General features: G+C 46.7%; 2 protein-coding genes across 5 annotated transcripts in view; one reads left to right on the top strand and one right to left on the bottom strand.

The window, feature by feature from the left end:
- tns2a (tensin 2a) overlaps positions 1-13,882 on the bottom strand; it is a 46,366-nt gene that overhangs the window by 1,137 nt on the left and 31,347 nt on the right. For 2 of the 3 annotated variants that reach the window (XM_046366223.1, XM_046366225.1), the window contains exons 17-27: positions 13,730-13,846; positions 11,090-12,637; positions 10,791-10,953; positions 7,684-8,765; positions 7,448-7,579; positions 7,226-7,318; positions 6,806-6,883; positions 6,407-6,487; positions 1,835-2,003; positions 1,594-1,662; positions 1,139-1,168 (exon numbers count right to left, since the gene is read on the bottom strand). In XM_046366223.1, coding sequence (XP_046222179.1) covers positions 1,139-1,168; positions 1,594-1,662; positions 1,835-2,003; positions 6,407-6,487; positions 6,806-6,883; positions 7,226-7,318; positions 7,448-7,579; positions 7,684-8,765; positions 10,791-10,953; positions 11,090-12,637; positions 13,730-13,846 — 3,562 coding nt within the window. The remainder of the gene's footprint in view (positions 1-1,138; positions 1,169-1,593; positions 1,663-1,834; positions 2,004-6,406; positions 6,488-6,805; positions 6,884-7,225; positions 7,319-7,447; positions 7,580-7,683; positions 8,766-10,790; positions 10,954-11,089; positions 12,638-13,729; positions 13,847-13,882) is intronic. The other variant, XM_046366224.1, reaches the window with a different exon arrangement.
- Positions 2,636-5,018, top strand: LOC124046152 (dihydropteridine reductase-like). 2 transcript variants are annotated; one of them, XM_046366226.1, is made up of 7 exons: positions 2,639-2,875; positions 3,466-3,558; positions 3,738-3,834; positions 3,932-4,072; positions 4,180-4,288; positions 4,381-4,464; positions 4,723-5,018. In XM_046366226.1, exons 1-7 carry the CDS (start codon positions 2,783-2,785, stop codon positions 4,820-4,822), a joined length of 717 nt encoding a protein of 238 aa, XP_046222182.1. In that variant the 5' UTR covers positions 2,639-2,782; the 3' UTR covers positions 4,823-5,018. The 2 variants fall into 2 exon arrangements, with proteins under 2 accessions (XP_046222183.1, XP_046222182.1); XM_046366227.1 differs by lacking the exon at positions 3,466-3,558 and having other exon boundaries at positions 2,636-2,875.

Here is a 13,882-nt window from a genome sequence, read left to right as displayed (position 1 = left end):
CAAATGCAGTAGAAGCCAAGGTAAATTGCTAGCTAGCATTAAACTTATCTTATAAAAAACAAGTAATCATAATCATTAGTTATAACTACTGACCCAGTTTAGCAGGCAATATTAACCAGGTGAAATGGTGTCATTTCTCTTGCGTTCATTGCACGCAGAGTCAGGGTATATGCAACAGTTTGGGCTGCCTGGCTCATTGCGAACTAATTTGCCAGAATTTTACGTAATCATAGCATTTTTTAAATCGGCTGATTAATCGGCATCGGCTTTTTCCGTCCTCCAATAATCGGTATCGGCGTTGAAACATCATAATCAGTCGACCTCTACCCGGCATTATACCTAAAGCGGACATTTCCATTGGCTGAACGGAATCATATTAAGATAAATTCTATGCAACCTTGTATACAAGTATGAATACTGGAATGTGAGATGCAATCTACACCTCGATTATGATGATAGCAATCCTCATTATTTCGTAGAAATAATTTTTCATTTTGAGCATAATTACTTTTATTATAGCCTACACTTTCTAATTCTGAACTTCTAACATGAGTCAAGCGGAGCAGTTGCTCCAAAGCAGTTCCACCTCCGAAAACCGCTGTATCTGTGTCTGCTATCGCAGGTTAATGCTTGATCTGATTGAATCAAATCTAGGCCTAACTCTTTAGACAGGAACAGGCTGAGACTAACATATGGGCCAGGTAACCAAACAAAGTTACCGTAGTAGAAGGTAGAACCTGGAAGGATAATATTAGCCTCATCTGATTATCCTGATCTCGCGAGCTTATAGTACATTATGTTCCGCTACTTGGATTCAGTGAAGTGCGTAGCGGTCAGGATGGTGTATCAGGTTATAATAATATCTCCTAAGCTAATATACGATAAAATAAATAATAATCAAACTACACAAAGGTACATAAAGCCTATGAACTGGCATAAAACAGAAGCTGTGAGCATGAATATTGGTGAACATGAATTGATGACCGTGATCAACAGATACTGTATTTACTGGGATGATGGCACAAAAGCAATATGATGCCATGCAGGTAATCAAACATCGCGTCACACCGATCAATACACATACAAACACATCACACTCCCAAACAAACATATGCACAAACACACACAGAGCACTTACTTAGATGTTGTTCTGTCTGAATTTGTCCACCTGAAGCAAAGAGAAAGACAGACCGGACTCAAGACCCACACTGACAGACAGAGCTCACAAACAAGCACAGGCATGAGTACAGGTGCAGTCACAGCCACGGCCTGCATTGCCCAGGCATAAACACATCACATTCTCTCTCCCACAAACACACACACTCAGAAACACATATTTCAAGCTCACACACACAGATCCATGCGCAGGTTTACAGCAAAGGATGAATTAAATATGGTGATGACAGAATGGATATGCCTTAATGTTTTCTCTTGTTTAGATGGTTAGCTGAGATGGTTTATAAACAGGGTGGTCGAGGTGTATTAGATTGCATAAGGGCACAGTCTTCATGTAATTCATGTTATATGTCATGGCTGACTGACAATTCAATTGTTTGTGAATGGTTTGTGTTAGTGTGCTACTCCAGTGCCCACCTCCTGTCCTGGGGGTCGATACTGCTGAAAGTCACACTGTTGACTGGGTAGTGTCTCCTGAAGAACACCCTATAGACAGACCAACAGAAAGACCATTTAGTGTGACCATTGATATCACTATCATATGTACTAATCTACCACAATACATCCATACAACCTTTCTTCCTGTTTTCTTTCTTAATCACTAATGACTTATGTGGGTGACATTTAGACCATATGATTTTGTCAGTGGTAATGTTACCTGCGCTGGCTGTCAGTCAGTGTGATACCCTGTGAAGACACTTTAAAGTGGACCACTGTGGCCGCTGGCTGGGGGTTTCGTGCCAGCGTGGCTCCGGTTGCCTTGGAGATGGCCTGTGGTCCAGTCAGTGACTCAGTCTCCACAGAATTCAGGTAGATCACGTTGCAGGCTGGACGGGAGAGGGGTGGGACAGGAAAAAGTCAGAACATTCAGGAAGGGAACTGTGAGAGAATGATTTAGTTTCAAATTCGACATTTGTAAATATTGAACCTTTATTTAACTAGGCAAGTTTTTCGGCATTACATAGTACTGTATCAATAGCGTATCAATAGCAGCTAATGCATTATGCATCACATAGAAATTATATCAGCTCACATCACAGTGATTAATTAATCCTGTTCTGGTTTTTTTTGTACGGTATCGGAACAGCTAAGTCAACACGGATAGTTAGTACTCTGACGTCCCAACTCCCCCTGCTGGGCAAACGAGCTCGAACTCTTTTAGTGATTGGCCAGATTTCACTTTGGAGAATTTACATTGGTCCTCCGGGCGGTATTTGGTTAGTAACTAGTTCCGGGTGAACTGATCATTGAGTTGGAAGGGTGGTCACTAGTTACCACAGCCAGAAAGTCAAAAATTCCTATTATCGTAAACATTCATGAATCAACTTTTTTTTATTCTTCTTAATTTACGGTTACGCATAATGCTATCAGTGTTATTAGGGTTAAGAGTAAGGTTTAAAATCCGATTTTAAGAAGATCAATTGTAGAAATAGGAGGGGTTTAGCCATAATTAAGACTTTGTGGCTGCGGTAACTAGTCACGATCAGGTGGAAGAGCAAAGTCGGAACGGAGGAGTTTATAGTCTAGTTCTAGAACTTACAACAGCCCCTTCTGTCCGCGGACAGACTACTGGACATTAGTTAACGTACCAGACGAAGCTATAGGTATGGCGGCGGGAGAGGCACGAAAAGTCATCATCTACGGCGGGAAAGGAGCACTAGGAGCCACTTGTGTCCAATACTTCAAGTCTAAAAACTGGGTGAGAATTGACAGACAGACAAACTGTTGTTCTTCTTTGTAAAGCTACAATGAACGATATTAGCTTCAACAACGGCAGGTATATGAACAGTATAGAAATATAACTGAGGCCGACTGTCAGATTTCTAGTGTTGTTATTATGGTAGCTCTTGTAAGGTGTATTCACTAGGAACAAACGGAACTAAACAAAAGCAAACGGAACGGAATTTGTCTAATTGAAACGCTCGTTTTCGTTGCCAAACGTTTTGAAACGGTTTGCTACTTTGTGTGCAATAATGATACACCCCTAAAACGAGTTTCTATTGGACAAATTCCGGTAAGTCGCTCATCGTTTTCTTATGTTTGCTTCCGTTTAAGAAACGTTTTGAAACAAAATCGGCGGAATTAATATACCCCCAGGTTTAAGGTGTAACGTTGGTGCCAGTAGGAATAGAATTAGAAACTGTCTTAACTGGCCAGGTACCCCTCGCTAAAGAGCACTCTAACCTCAAGGATCTTTTAACCGAACTAAGGTTAAATAAATAGAATATGACGAGCTGAAGCCATACTCAAATTGCAGCCCTGCCTACAGTACTGTGTGTGTTTCTCCAGTGGGTGGCTTGTATTGACATCAATGCCAATGAGGAGGCAAGTGCCAACATCCTAGTCAAACCAACCGACTCCTTTACTGACCAGGCAGAACAGGTGAGACCCTCCCCGCTCCTCCTCTCCTTGTCTTGTCTCTTTCCCTCAGCTATCTCCTTCAACACCACAGAGGGAAGGGAAGGAGATGAGGGAAGAAGAGGACATTAAGCCAGGCTGTGTGTGTTATATGCTGTATGTATGCCCATGTTGATCATGGAGAGTGTGTGTGTGTTGCCTAGGTGACAGCGGATGTGTTGTCGTTGCTAGGCGACCAGAAGGTGGATGCCATCCTGTGTGTGGCGGGAGGATGGGCCGGAGGCAGCGCCAAGGCTAAAGGTCAGGGCTCGACACAGACGGACACCCACACAACAACTGATCTCTCTTTCCCTCTCTTCAGCCCTGTATAAAACAATGATCGTGTGTGTGTCTGTAGCTCTCTATAAGAACAGTGATCTGATGTGGAAGCAGAGTGTGTGGACGTCTACCATTTCCAGTCACCTAGCAACCAGACACCTGAGAGAAGGGGGGCTGCTCACACTGTCTGGAGCTCAGGCTGCCCTGACCGGAACCCCAGGTACACACACACAGACAGACTGCCTGGCTTTTATGATTGGCATCCATTAAGAATGTGAGCAGTAGATTCCATATATTGTTCTCTCCCTCCTCTGCATGTGTGTGTAGGTATGTTGGGTTATGGTATGGCGAAGGCAGCGGTCCACCAGCTGTGTCAGTCTCTAGCGGGAACCAACAGTGGCCTCCCTCCACAAGCTGCTGCTGTCACTATACTACCGTAAGACAGACGAACACACACACACACACACAGACAGACGAACAGACACACATTCACACCAGTCTGTAATAATCTTTTGCACTCTCTGACAGCATTACCTTGGATACGCCTATGAACAGGAAGTTCATGCCTGACGCTGATGTCACTTCCTGGACACCACTGGAATATGTGGCAGAGTGAGTGTGCGACAGTGCTGTCCATACACACACCACACAAAATGTACTATAATGATGTAATATACCGTATTTAGCTATGGAATCAGATGTGTGCAGTGCTAGGGCAAAAACTCAAATGTGCACCCCATTGGATCCCTAGCACCAGGATTAAGAAGCACTGCTTTAACACAGTACTGTAATTCAGTGCTGTCTGATGTGATACTGGGTTGTAATTCTACCATGCTGTGATCTATGGAATGTTCAATTGTGTTGTTCCAGAATGTTCTACGGCTGGTCGACGGGAGAGAACCGACCGGCCTCCGGAACTCTGCTGCAGCTGGTGACATCCCAGGGCCAGACACAGGCCACACCGATGTAGAGGCGCACTCTTCCGCAATCATCTGCTCACTGTCCTCAAGAACTGAAATTACCACAACACTACTTAATGCTGGATGCGTTCAAGCAGATACATTTTGTCTAGTCGGTCACCGCCTTTCAAAGTGCGTTGCATTATGGGGATAAAAATAGTTCGACATGTGCCTACATATCGATTGCATGAACTCTACAAATGTTTTTTTTTAAAATGCTTCTTCATTTGTGCTTCTAAATCAGCATTACTTGCTGTCTAGCGTTTTAGGCTGAGTTTCTGTATAACCACTTTGTGACATCTACTGATGTAAAAAGGGCTTTATAAATTTGATTTGAGTTAAGCAATCATTAGGGTGTTTTTGCTTGACCCACGTGAACGTGACCAAACACGTGACTGAAACCGGAACCACCTTTGCCATGAATCTAAAGCTACAGGGAATAAAAAGTGATATTTAAGATCGAATGAATTAATTGTACACATGTTATGTTTTCAGTTTGTGAGTGTGATATGGTGGTACATAAGTTTATTTCAACAATTTGTAAAGAAAACATTTGATAAACAATAGCAGCTATGTTGACACTGCCATATTGACCTGAGCCTTACTGCTGGAAAACCCCCACAGTGTCCTAACTTTTGACTGTCGCAGATGCACCTCCCCCGCCTTCACTCACCGAGTAAATTTACTGTGAGCTTTGTTAGCATTTACTGCTCAAACACATCTGTGTGTCAGTGATGTACAGTCAGGGGAGGCAGTGCTTACTCTAATGACAATCTAAACAAAATAGCTATTATGAAAGTCAAATTGAAAAGACAATTATATTTAAGTATTTTTTTTTGTTATCTAATATTTGTTTTCTCTCAATTTTTTTTTCTTTCTCTCAAATCCCCAAATGTACTAAAACTGCATCAAAACCTTGAGTCGCCAGGGTATGCATCGCGATCGTCTTATGCAGTGCCTTCCTTCCCGTTAACTGAAATGCGCTCCAGTCACTGTTGATGGACGTTTCAGGCATAGGGCTTTGCTGCCTTCTCCATGATGCTAGCTGCATTCATTTAATTGAGCGGATTTCATAGTTTGCACATGCGTATTGCCTTTGAAATAAATGGATAAACAGTGCTTATTTGGGGCGTCTACATAGTTTGGTGCTGGCATCCCCTGAGTGTCAGCTAACGTCAACGAAGCTAACTAGCTAGCAAAAACAATAACCTGACAAAATGCATATTATGCACGCAAACATTTTTCCATTCATCCAGAAGGATAGACGAATGGATTTAATTTACAAGTGGAGGTAGGCTTAGAAGCATTTTCATTAGCAATTGGCAGGTCACTGTTGAATGAATGAATATGATTTCTCATAATGTATAACCAATATGAGAAAAACTGGCATATTATACAAATGTATAAAACATGTGACTTGCTCCATCATTATCAGTTGCATGGACTACAACATATTTTACGCCCTATATACTGTGGAAAATAAGATGTATTACATTATAAAGCACCACGGTGTTCATATGTCACACACAACAAGGTCTCTCACCAACAACAGCAGGAATGCAGCCATTTGTTGTTGACTAGGCTAGGGAACTCACCTGCACCCTGTTTCAGCAGGTCGGCAGCAGTGCTCATGTTACTGGCAGTCGACTGCAGCGCCTGCATTTCTCCAATGGGATCTGCAACACAGGGATGTACAAATTAGATAAAGGTATTTGAATCAATATCTATACTCTGTCTCCATCTGGAGGAAATTGCTGGAAATATTTCAACCTCGCCAGAAGGTTATAATTCTATGCATTATGTATCAGTGAAAAGTGCCACAAACATAAAATGTCTATGTACTATTATTACACAAATTGATTAGGGATTGTGAGAGGGTACTTAGCATCAATGGTTATAAAACAGCTTATGTTTACTTCGGTGGGGACTGGTTCCCATTAAAATGACTCCAGCCGGCTAGCTAATAATAGCCCATAATGTGAGTGACTGCAGACCTTTTTCTGGGATCCGTAGGGAACAGGGTAGAGAAATGGGGGTGATGGAGTGCTGGTACACCAATGCAGACAAACTCCCTGTGGAACACAGACATTTAGGGCTCTATTCAATCTGTATCGTTGAATTGTTTCCGATTGCACGATAGAAATGTAAAGGTCATTTTTGATAGAGCCGACATATGCAGCGTTTACTGTGAATGCAGTGTCCACTAACGTGGGAACATTGCCTTTAAATTTCAATCTCGCTGTAATGCTGAACTTCTGCGATACGGACTGAATAGAGCCCTTAGACTAAATGATCCATTGGGAACAACAACTATGGAACATAATGAATGAATGCCTAAATAGCTGAATACTGAAAAAACTAAAACAATATAGCCCAAAACTGAGAGTATACTATTCTTAATGTGAACATCTCACCAAAATGGGGCTCATTCTGACACCCTTTAATCTTCACTCCACGGGGGCCCGTCTCAATCAGGAAGTGTCGCACCAGCTGCTCTAATGGATTGGCTACCATGTGTGTGTTAGGGAGAGAACATGAAGAACACTATTAGCTAGCCGAAATTGAAGTGCTTTGTGTCGAGGAAATGTAGAGTGTTGAGATGAAGGCAAAAGGCTTGGGCAGTTGTTGAGTCATACCTTTGCTGCTGTGGTTGTTGACGTTAGCGGGCGGGATGGCCACCTTCAGTGCCAGGCCATAGGCACCCTGGAAGGAGTTGCTGTCCCGGATAAGAAACGCCCCTGGTTCTCTCTCCTTCAGCGCAGCTATGGCTACAGGCAAACAGAAAATAGACATAAAAAAAGTTTCATGCATATTGATTGCATAACAGTCAAACGGGTTTCTCTATGACGAGTTAAAAAGTAACTTAAGTTACCTTGGTCCCTGGAGATGCCAGGCTTGTACCAGAAGCGTGAGCTGTCCTGGACAAACTTAACACTGACTCTGCCTGCCATCTCTCCTTCCAGAGATATAATTCCTTCTCCTTGGCCTGCAGGAGGTGCCATCTCCCCCACCATTGGAGAGAAGGTGACATGGTGCTGTGAGAGGGAGGGCCTCAGTGTACCCACCCCGCCGTTAGGTGATCCTGGCCGGGCAGACTGCCGCCGTTTCTCTGGGAGTGGGGGCTGGGGGATGGTGACAGCAGTGTAGCCCGAGTATGGCACATGGGGGGCAGATTGGGCACAGCAGCCAGTGGCAGAGGTGGGGAAGTTGGGGGTGTCATGTCCCTCAGGGGCTGAAGAGTGCCCACTGGCACTGCCCTCCATGCCAGGGTAATGCTGCAGGGGTCCTGGGGACTCAGTGCCTAGCATAAGCCTCCGGCCCAGGGTGGCGAAGCCAGGCACAGGAGGTTCTGAGGAAGGGGAGCCCTCCAGACTGCTGATGAGAGGCTGGGGGGAGGAAGGGGCCTTAGTGGGGGTGGAGATGGATTTAGGGACCTCTGGGTTCAGCTCCCTGGGTGGACATGCTCCATTCAGCTGGCCCTGAGCTGGGCAGGGACCCGTTGTGCCAGCTGCAGAGTTGGGGTTGGGTGGCTGGTGCTGGGCAAGGGGTGGCTGGTGCTGGGAAAGAGGAGGCAGTGCAGCAGTCTCTGTAGGAAGGGTTGTCTCTGGACCAGGTGGGCTAACTTTCTCAGGGGGGGCCTGAGTGGGTGATACGGGGAGGCAGTGGTTGCTGGGTTGGCTGGTTGTAGGTGAGAGTGTGGTACAGTCGTTCTGGGGCTGGGGCTGGTTGGGTGAGGGTGGATGTGTCGGTGTGGTGCAGTGGCTGTTGTGTTGGGTAGGGGAAGGTGTGGGTGTCACGGATGAAGACTGTGAGGGGTCAGGGATGTGTTGCTGGTTGAGCTGAGATACTTGAGCAGCAGTACTATCGGGCCTATCCTGGGACTGGGCAGATTCAAAGTCACTGTTGACTATGTCAGTCGATCGAACTTCATTCCCTTGTACACCTAGACTGGGCCTAAAAAAAAATAGAAAATCATTCAAAGAGATATGCAATATATTCTTACATGACATTTTGGAACGTTTATTTAAGGAAATTGTCTGGTACTTCTGCATACTATAAACTCAGCATAAAATGAAACGTCCCTTTTTCAGGACCCTGTCCTTCAAAGATAATTTGTATAAATCCAAATAACTTCACAGATCTTCATTGTAAAGGGTTTAAACACCGTTTAAACACTTGTTCAGTGAACAATAAACAATTAATGAACATGCACCTGTGGAACGGTCTTTAAGATACTAACAGCTTACAGACGGTAGGCAATTAAGGTCACAGTTATGAAAACGTAGGACACTAAAGAGGCCTTTCTACTGACTCTGAAAAACACCAAGAGTAAGATGCCCAGGGTCCCTGCTCATCTGTGTGAATGTGCCTTAGGCATGCTGCAAGGAGGCATAAGGACTGCAGATGTGGCCAGGGCAATAAATTGCCATGTCTGTACTGTGAGACGCCTAAGACGGAGCTACAGGGAGACAGGATGGACAGCTGATTGTCCTCGCAATGGGAGAACCATTTGTAACAACACCTGCACAGGATCGGTACATCCGAACATCACACCTGCGGGACAGGTGCAGGATGGCAACAACTGCCCGAGTTACACCAGAAAGGCACAATCCCTCCATCAGGGCTCAGACTGTCCGCAATAGGCCGAGAGAGGCAGGACTGAGTGCTTGTAGGCCTGTTGTAAGGACATCACCAGACATCACCGGCAACAACGTCACCTATGGGCACAAACCCACTGTCGCTGGACCAGGCAGGACTGGAAAAAAGTGCTCTTCACTGACGAGTCACAGTTTTGTCTCACCAGGGGTGATGGACGGATTCGCGTTTATCATCGAAGGAATGAGCGTTACACAGAGGCCTGTACTCTAGAGCGGGATCGATTTGGAGGTGGAGGGTCCGTCATGGTCTGGGGCGGTGTGTCACAGCATCATCGGACTGAGCTTGTTGTCATTGCAGGCAATCTCAACACTGTGCTTTACAGGGAAGACATCCTCCTCTCTCATGTGGCATCCTTCCTGCAGGCTCATCCTGACATGACCCTCCAGCATGACAGCCACCAGCCATACTGCTCATTCTGTTCGTGATTTCCTGGAAGACAGGAATGTCAGTGTTCTGCCATGGCCAGAGAGCCCAGATCTCAATCCCATTGAGCACGTCTGGGACCTGTTGGATCGGAGGATGAGGGCTATGGCGATTTCCCCCCAGAAATGTCTGGGAACTTGCAGGTGCCTCAGTGGAAGAGTGGGATAACACAGCAAGAACTGGCAAATCCATGAGGAGGAGATGCATTGCAGTACTTAATGCAGTTGGTGGCCACACCAGATACTGACTGTTAGTTTTGATTTTGACCCCCCCCCTTTGTTCAGGGACACATTATTCCATTTCTGTTAGTCACATGTCTGTGGAACTTGTTCGGTTTATGTCGCAGTTGTTGAATCTTGTAATGTTCAAACAAACATTTACACATGTTAAGTTTGCTGAAAATAAACGCAGTTGACAGTGAGAGGACTTTTTCTTCTTTGCTGAGTTTATTTAGCCAGTAGTTCTGAAAGTAGTGCTTATAAGCCAAAAGTTGTCCCCGAAAATTGCTACTACATCACATATGTGCAGATATGTGCACCACGTCATTACTCGCTCTTCTGTATGTGCATCTTGCTAGCTGTCACTCAAATGGCGAGGGGCTAAAGCTCATTGGCTAGAACTCATATTGCCAGGGGGCTGGCCCACGTGGGGGAAAATGTAGGGAAAATGGGGCAGCAGAGCTTTGAGAAAAACAGTTGCTTTCAAATTAGGGATTTTGTGTCTAATTGAGGTAAAACAGTAATTACAGATTATGCATGTATGAACTGCACATTGACACATCCAGCCCAAAGTGGGAAATAAAAAAAATACTTAGTAGTTGCCAAAGTTCTGGAGCATGTCTTCAATCGACACACACGACTGACATGTGACATGCAGATGTTAAAAAGAAGACAATACCTTTCTTGTGTGCGCAGAGGGCTGCTGGTATGAACAGGAGTGGGTGGCCCAGAGCGGTCATAAGGCGTGGAACACGGGACATGGACATCTCGATGCATCCTCTTGAAGGAACCCTGGGAGATGTGGTCTCTCCAACCCACATTCTCACTCATCCCCCTTCCATCTTATGGAAGACAGAGAAAATAGGGAATTATTTTATGTGACACCGAACTGACAATTGACCAATTATTTCCTACATTGGTTTAAATGTAATTTCATGAAATTATTTTCTAAATTGTTGTCAGTCGAGGTTGTCTCACCTGTCTGGCTGTCGGAGAGGTACTGCTGAGGGTGGGCTTCAGGGTGGTGGTCTGCTGGCCCTGTGGTGTGGCTGCAGGGGCCTGACAGGGTGGAAGGAGGGGGCAGAGGGGAGGTAGACTCAGACTGGTAGCCTGAGGCATAGCCCCTACTTTCAGAGGGGGAAGGCTGGTAGGTGGAGCAGGGGTAGGCCTGGTGGGGGGTCTGGTAGCCACTGCTGCTGCTGCTGTACTTCAGATCCAGGTGGGAGTGGGCGTGGGAGCGAGACGGCTCTGGGTACGCAGGGTGGCCTGACGGCAGGGGGTCAAAAGTGAAGGCAGGGAGCTCGTGTCCCTGGGGCCCATAGGAAGACACTGTGGCCCTCCTGTGCCAATAGTCTGCCTCTCTCTCTCTCTCCCATTGGAGCTCTGCCTCCCTGTCCCAATGCAGTGACATCTCCCTGCCTCTTCTCAGTCCCACTGCCTCCCTCTCCCAATGCATCTCTACCCCCCTGGGCAGCTCAGACTCCCTCCCCCTCCTCAGCCCTGCTTCACGATGCTGCAGCTCTGCCTCTCTGTCCCAGTGGAAGCTCTCTCCTCGCTCCAGCCGCAGACCGCGGAAGGCTGAGTCCTCCCTCCTGATGAGGCAGTCCCGGCAGGGGCAGCCAGGGGGCGGCAGACCGTCCAGCAGCAGCATGTCGTGGTAGGGGCCGGAGGACTTGGTGTGGTGAGGGTGGTGATGGGTGTGTGAGGGAGGGTGATGGTACGGACCATAGTCATCACTTCTACAGAGCAGGCGCCCGGGAGGAAGGGTGTGGGAGTGGGGGTGAGGGGTCAGCTCCTGGGATGGATAGGGGCACAGAGAGGGGTGATGAGAGGGTCCCTCAGAGCAGGAGCGGTGCAGGTAATGTGGCGGGCCCTGCTGGCGGTCCCACACCAGGTCAGGGGGTGGCAGGGCCGGGTGAGGGTGCGGACTGTAGTGCTGGCACAGGTCCATGTGTGACGGGGCGGTGGTAGGGTTAGCCGAGGGCGGTGCCCCAGGATGGCCATTGGTGCCCGGGGCTCTGTCCAGGCAGTAGCTGTTGGACATGAGGTGGAGTCGGTCACAACCGGGCTCGGCACAGTGCTGGGAGCGGTAGCCCACCCGGCAGGAACAGGAGCGGCCCAGCCTCAGGGTACCTGTACGCTCAGAGGGAGAGGACGAGTCCCCGTCATCCAGGATGGCAGTCTCCCTCTCCCTGTCTCGGTCGTCCCTTTCCCCCTCGATGCCCCCCAGCAGGCGCTCCAGCTCCTCCCTCTCCTGCCGAGTGGGGGGCGGGGGCCTTCTGGGCTCTTCTGGATGCTCTGGGTGGGCCGTAGAGTGGGAAGAGTGGCCGGAGTGGCTAGTGAGGCCGGAGTGATTGAGAGAGTCAGAGCTAGGGGAGAGGAGCTGGTTCTGACTCGGCCTCTCCTCATTGGTGCCTGCTGGACTCCCATTGGTGGAGGTCAGGGAGCCTGAACCTGGGCCTGAACGACGTTTCTTTATCTGGGCGTACAGACTGCCATCCACTGGACCCCTGGTGTGGGCTATGTCTGAGAGAGAGTAGAGATTTAACATACTGTACCTTCAGAGTACAGTATCGACAGTATAGCCATAAAGTAATTGCCCAGTGTTTCCATATTTCTATGAAATATGACCTATAATTATTTACAATATGAGTGAAATGGTTTTATTTCCAAATGGTTTAAATGATTATGTATCTTAAAGATCAGCCGTGTTGGAATGGTGGGTGTACCCCAACAACAAAATGGTGTGGCTGTATCTCAGTCATAAAACATATTCACAGAAGTAGGCCGCTGATTGGCCAGCTCATCCTCTAGACCGCTGATTGGCCAACTCATCCTCCTCATGCAGATGGCATCATGTTCTATGAGGAAATAGCAAGCATTTTTTAAACGGTCTGTTTGCGTACAGATGTTCCATTATATTATATAGATACTCCATTGGCCGCTCTAACAATAAAAATAAATGTCTTAAAAAATGGTAGGCAGTCAGGAGGAGGCAATGTTAATTTGGGACCATTCTAGCCAATGAGAGGGCAGATACATGTGTGACCAACCACAACAGTCCTTGCTATCCGGGATCCTTGGTATGTCCCTACCCCCCATTGAAGTTTATGTTTAAAATGGTTAAGGTACCAGTTAAGGTTAGGGGTTAGGGATTGGGACATCCCAGGCATACTTCATAGCATTAACAAGCACAACTCTGATATAAATATTTTTTTAAATTAAAGGTGCCGGGATGTCACGTGCCCTACTTATATCAGTACACTCATCAGTACACTCGCCTTACCTAAGCATTGCAAAACTTCTATTCAATCAAATAAACCTCACGTAGCAAATAAGCCATTAAACATTTTTGGGGGACCAAATTTGACACACCTTTCGCTTGGTGTGCAAAAAAAATTGGTGGTGAAAGACAGATTTTGGGCCTAGTTATCCCTCTCCGGCTTGAGATACAAGTTTGAGGCAGGGATTTTGAAGTGTATAGGACGAGTCAACAACATTATTTGGATATGACTTCATCAAATATGAACTTTTAAAAGTGACATTTTCACTGGGCAGTTACTTTAAGCTGTATGATTGAGATAGAGCCCACCAGAAATTCAGGGAGGCTTTCTGTACCTTCTAGACTGTCCTGGTAGCGCTGGTTGAAGTTCTCATAGGAGTCCCAGCGCACCACTGGGTCAGCTGTGTTGTAGTCCACTGTGACAGCAGGGTCATTCCTCTGGTACTCACGCCCTGAAGGGATAGTGTGTATGATTAGACATATGATTA

Source organism: Oncorhynchus gorbuscha, linkage group LG10 (assembly GCF_021184085.1).
Source record: "Oncorhynchus gorbuscha isolate QuinsamMale2020 ecotype Even-year linkage group LG10, OgorEven_v1.0, whole genome shotgun sequence".
Taxonomy (NCBI): domain Eukaryota; kingdom Metazoa; phylum Chordata; class Actinopteri; order Salmoniformes; family Salmonidae; genus Oncorhynchus; species Oncorhynchus gorbuscha.
The sequence above is the reverse complement of the archived record's forward strand: the minus strand, read 5'-3'. Positions and strand labels throughout refer to the sequence as shown.

Excerpts from the sequence above, each read along its gene's own strand:
- LOC124046152 (XM_046366226.1), top strand. The coding sequence starts at position 2,783 with ATGGCGGCGGGAGAGGCACGAAAAGTCATCATCTACGGCGGGAAAGGA. Across the intron at positions 3,559-3,737 it reads TTACTGACCAGGCAGAACAG|GTGACAGCGGATGTGTTGTC; the intron begins GTGAGACCCTCC and ends TGTGTTGCCTAG. Across the intron at positions 4,289-4,380 it reads GCTGCTGTCACTATACTACC|CATTACCTTGGATACGCCTA; the intron begins GTAAGACAGACG and ends ACTCTCTGACAG.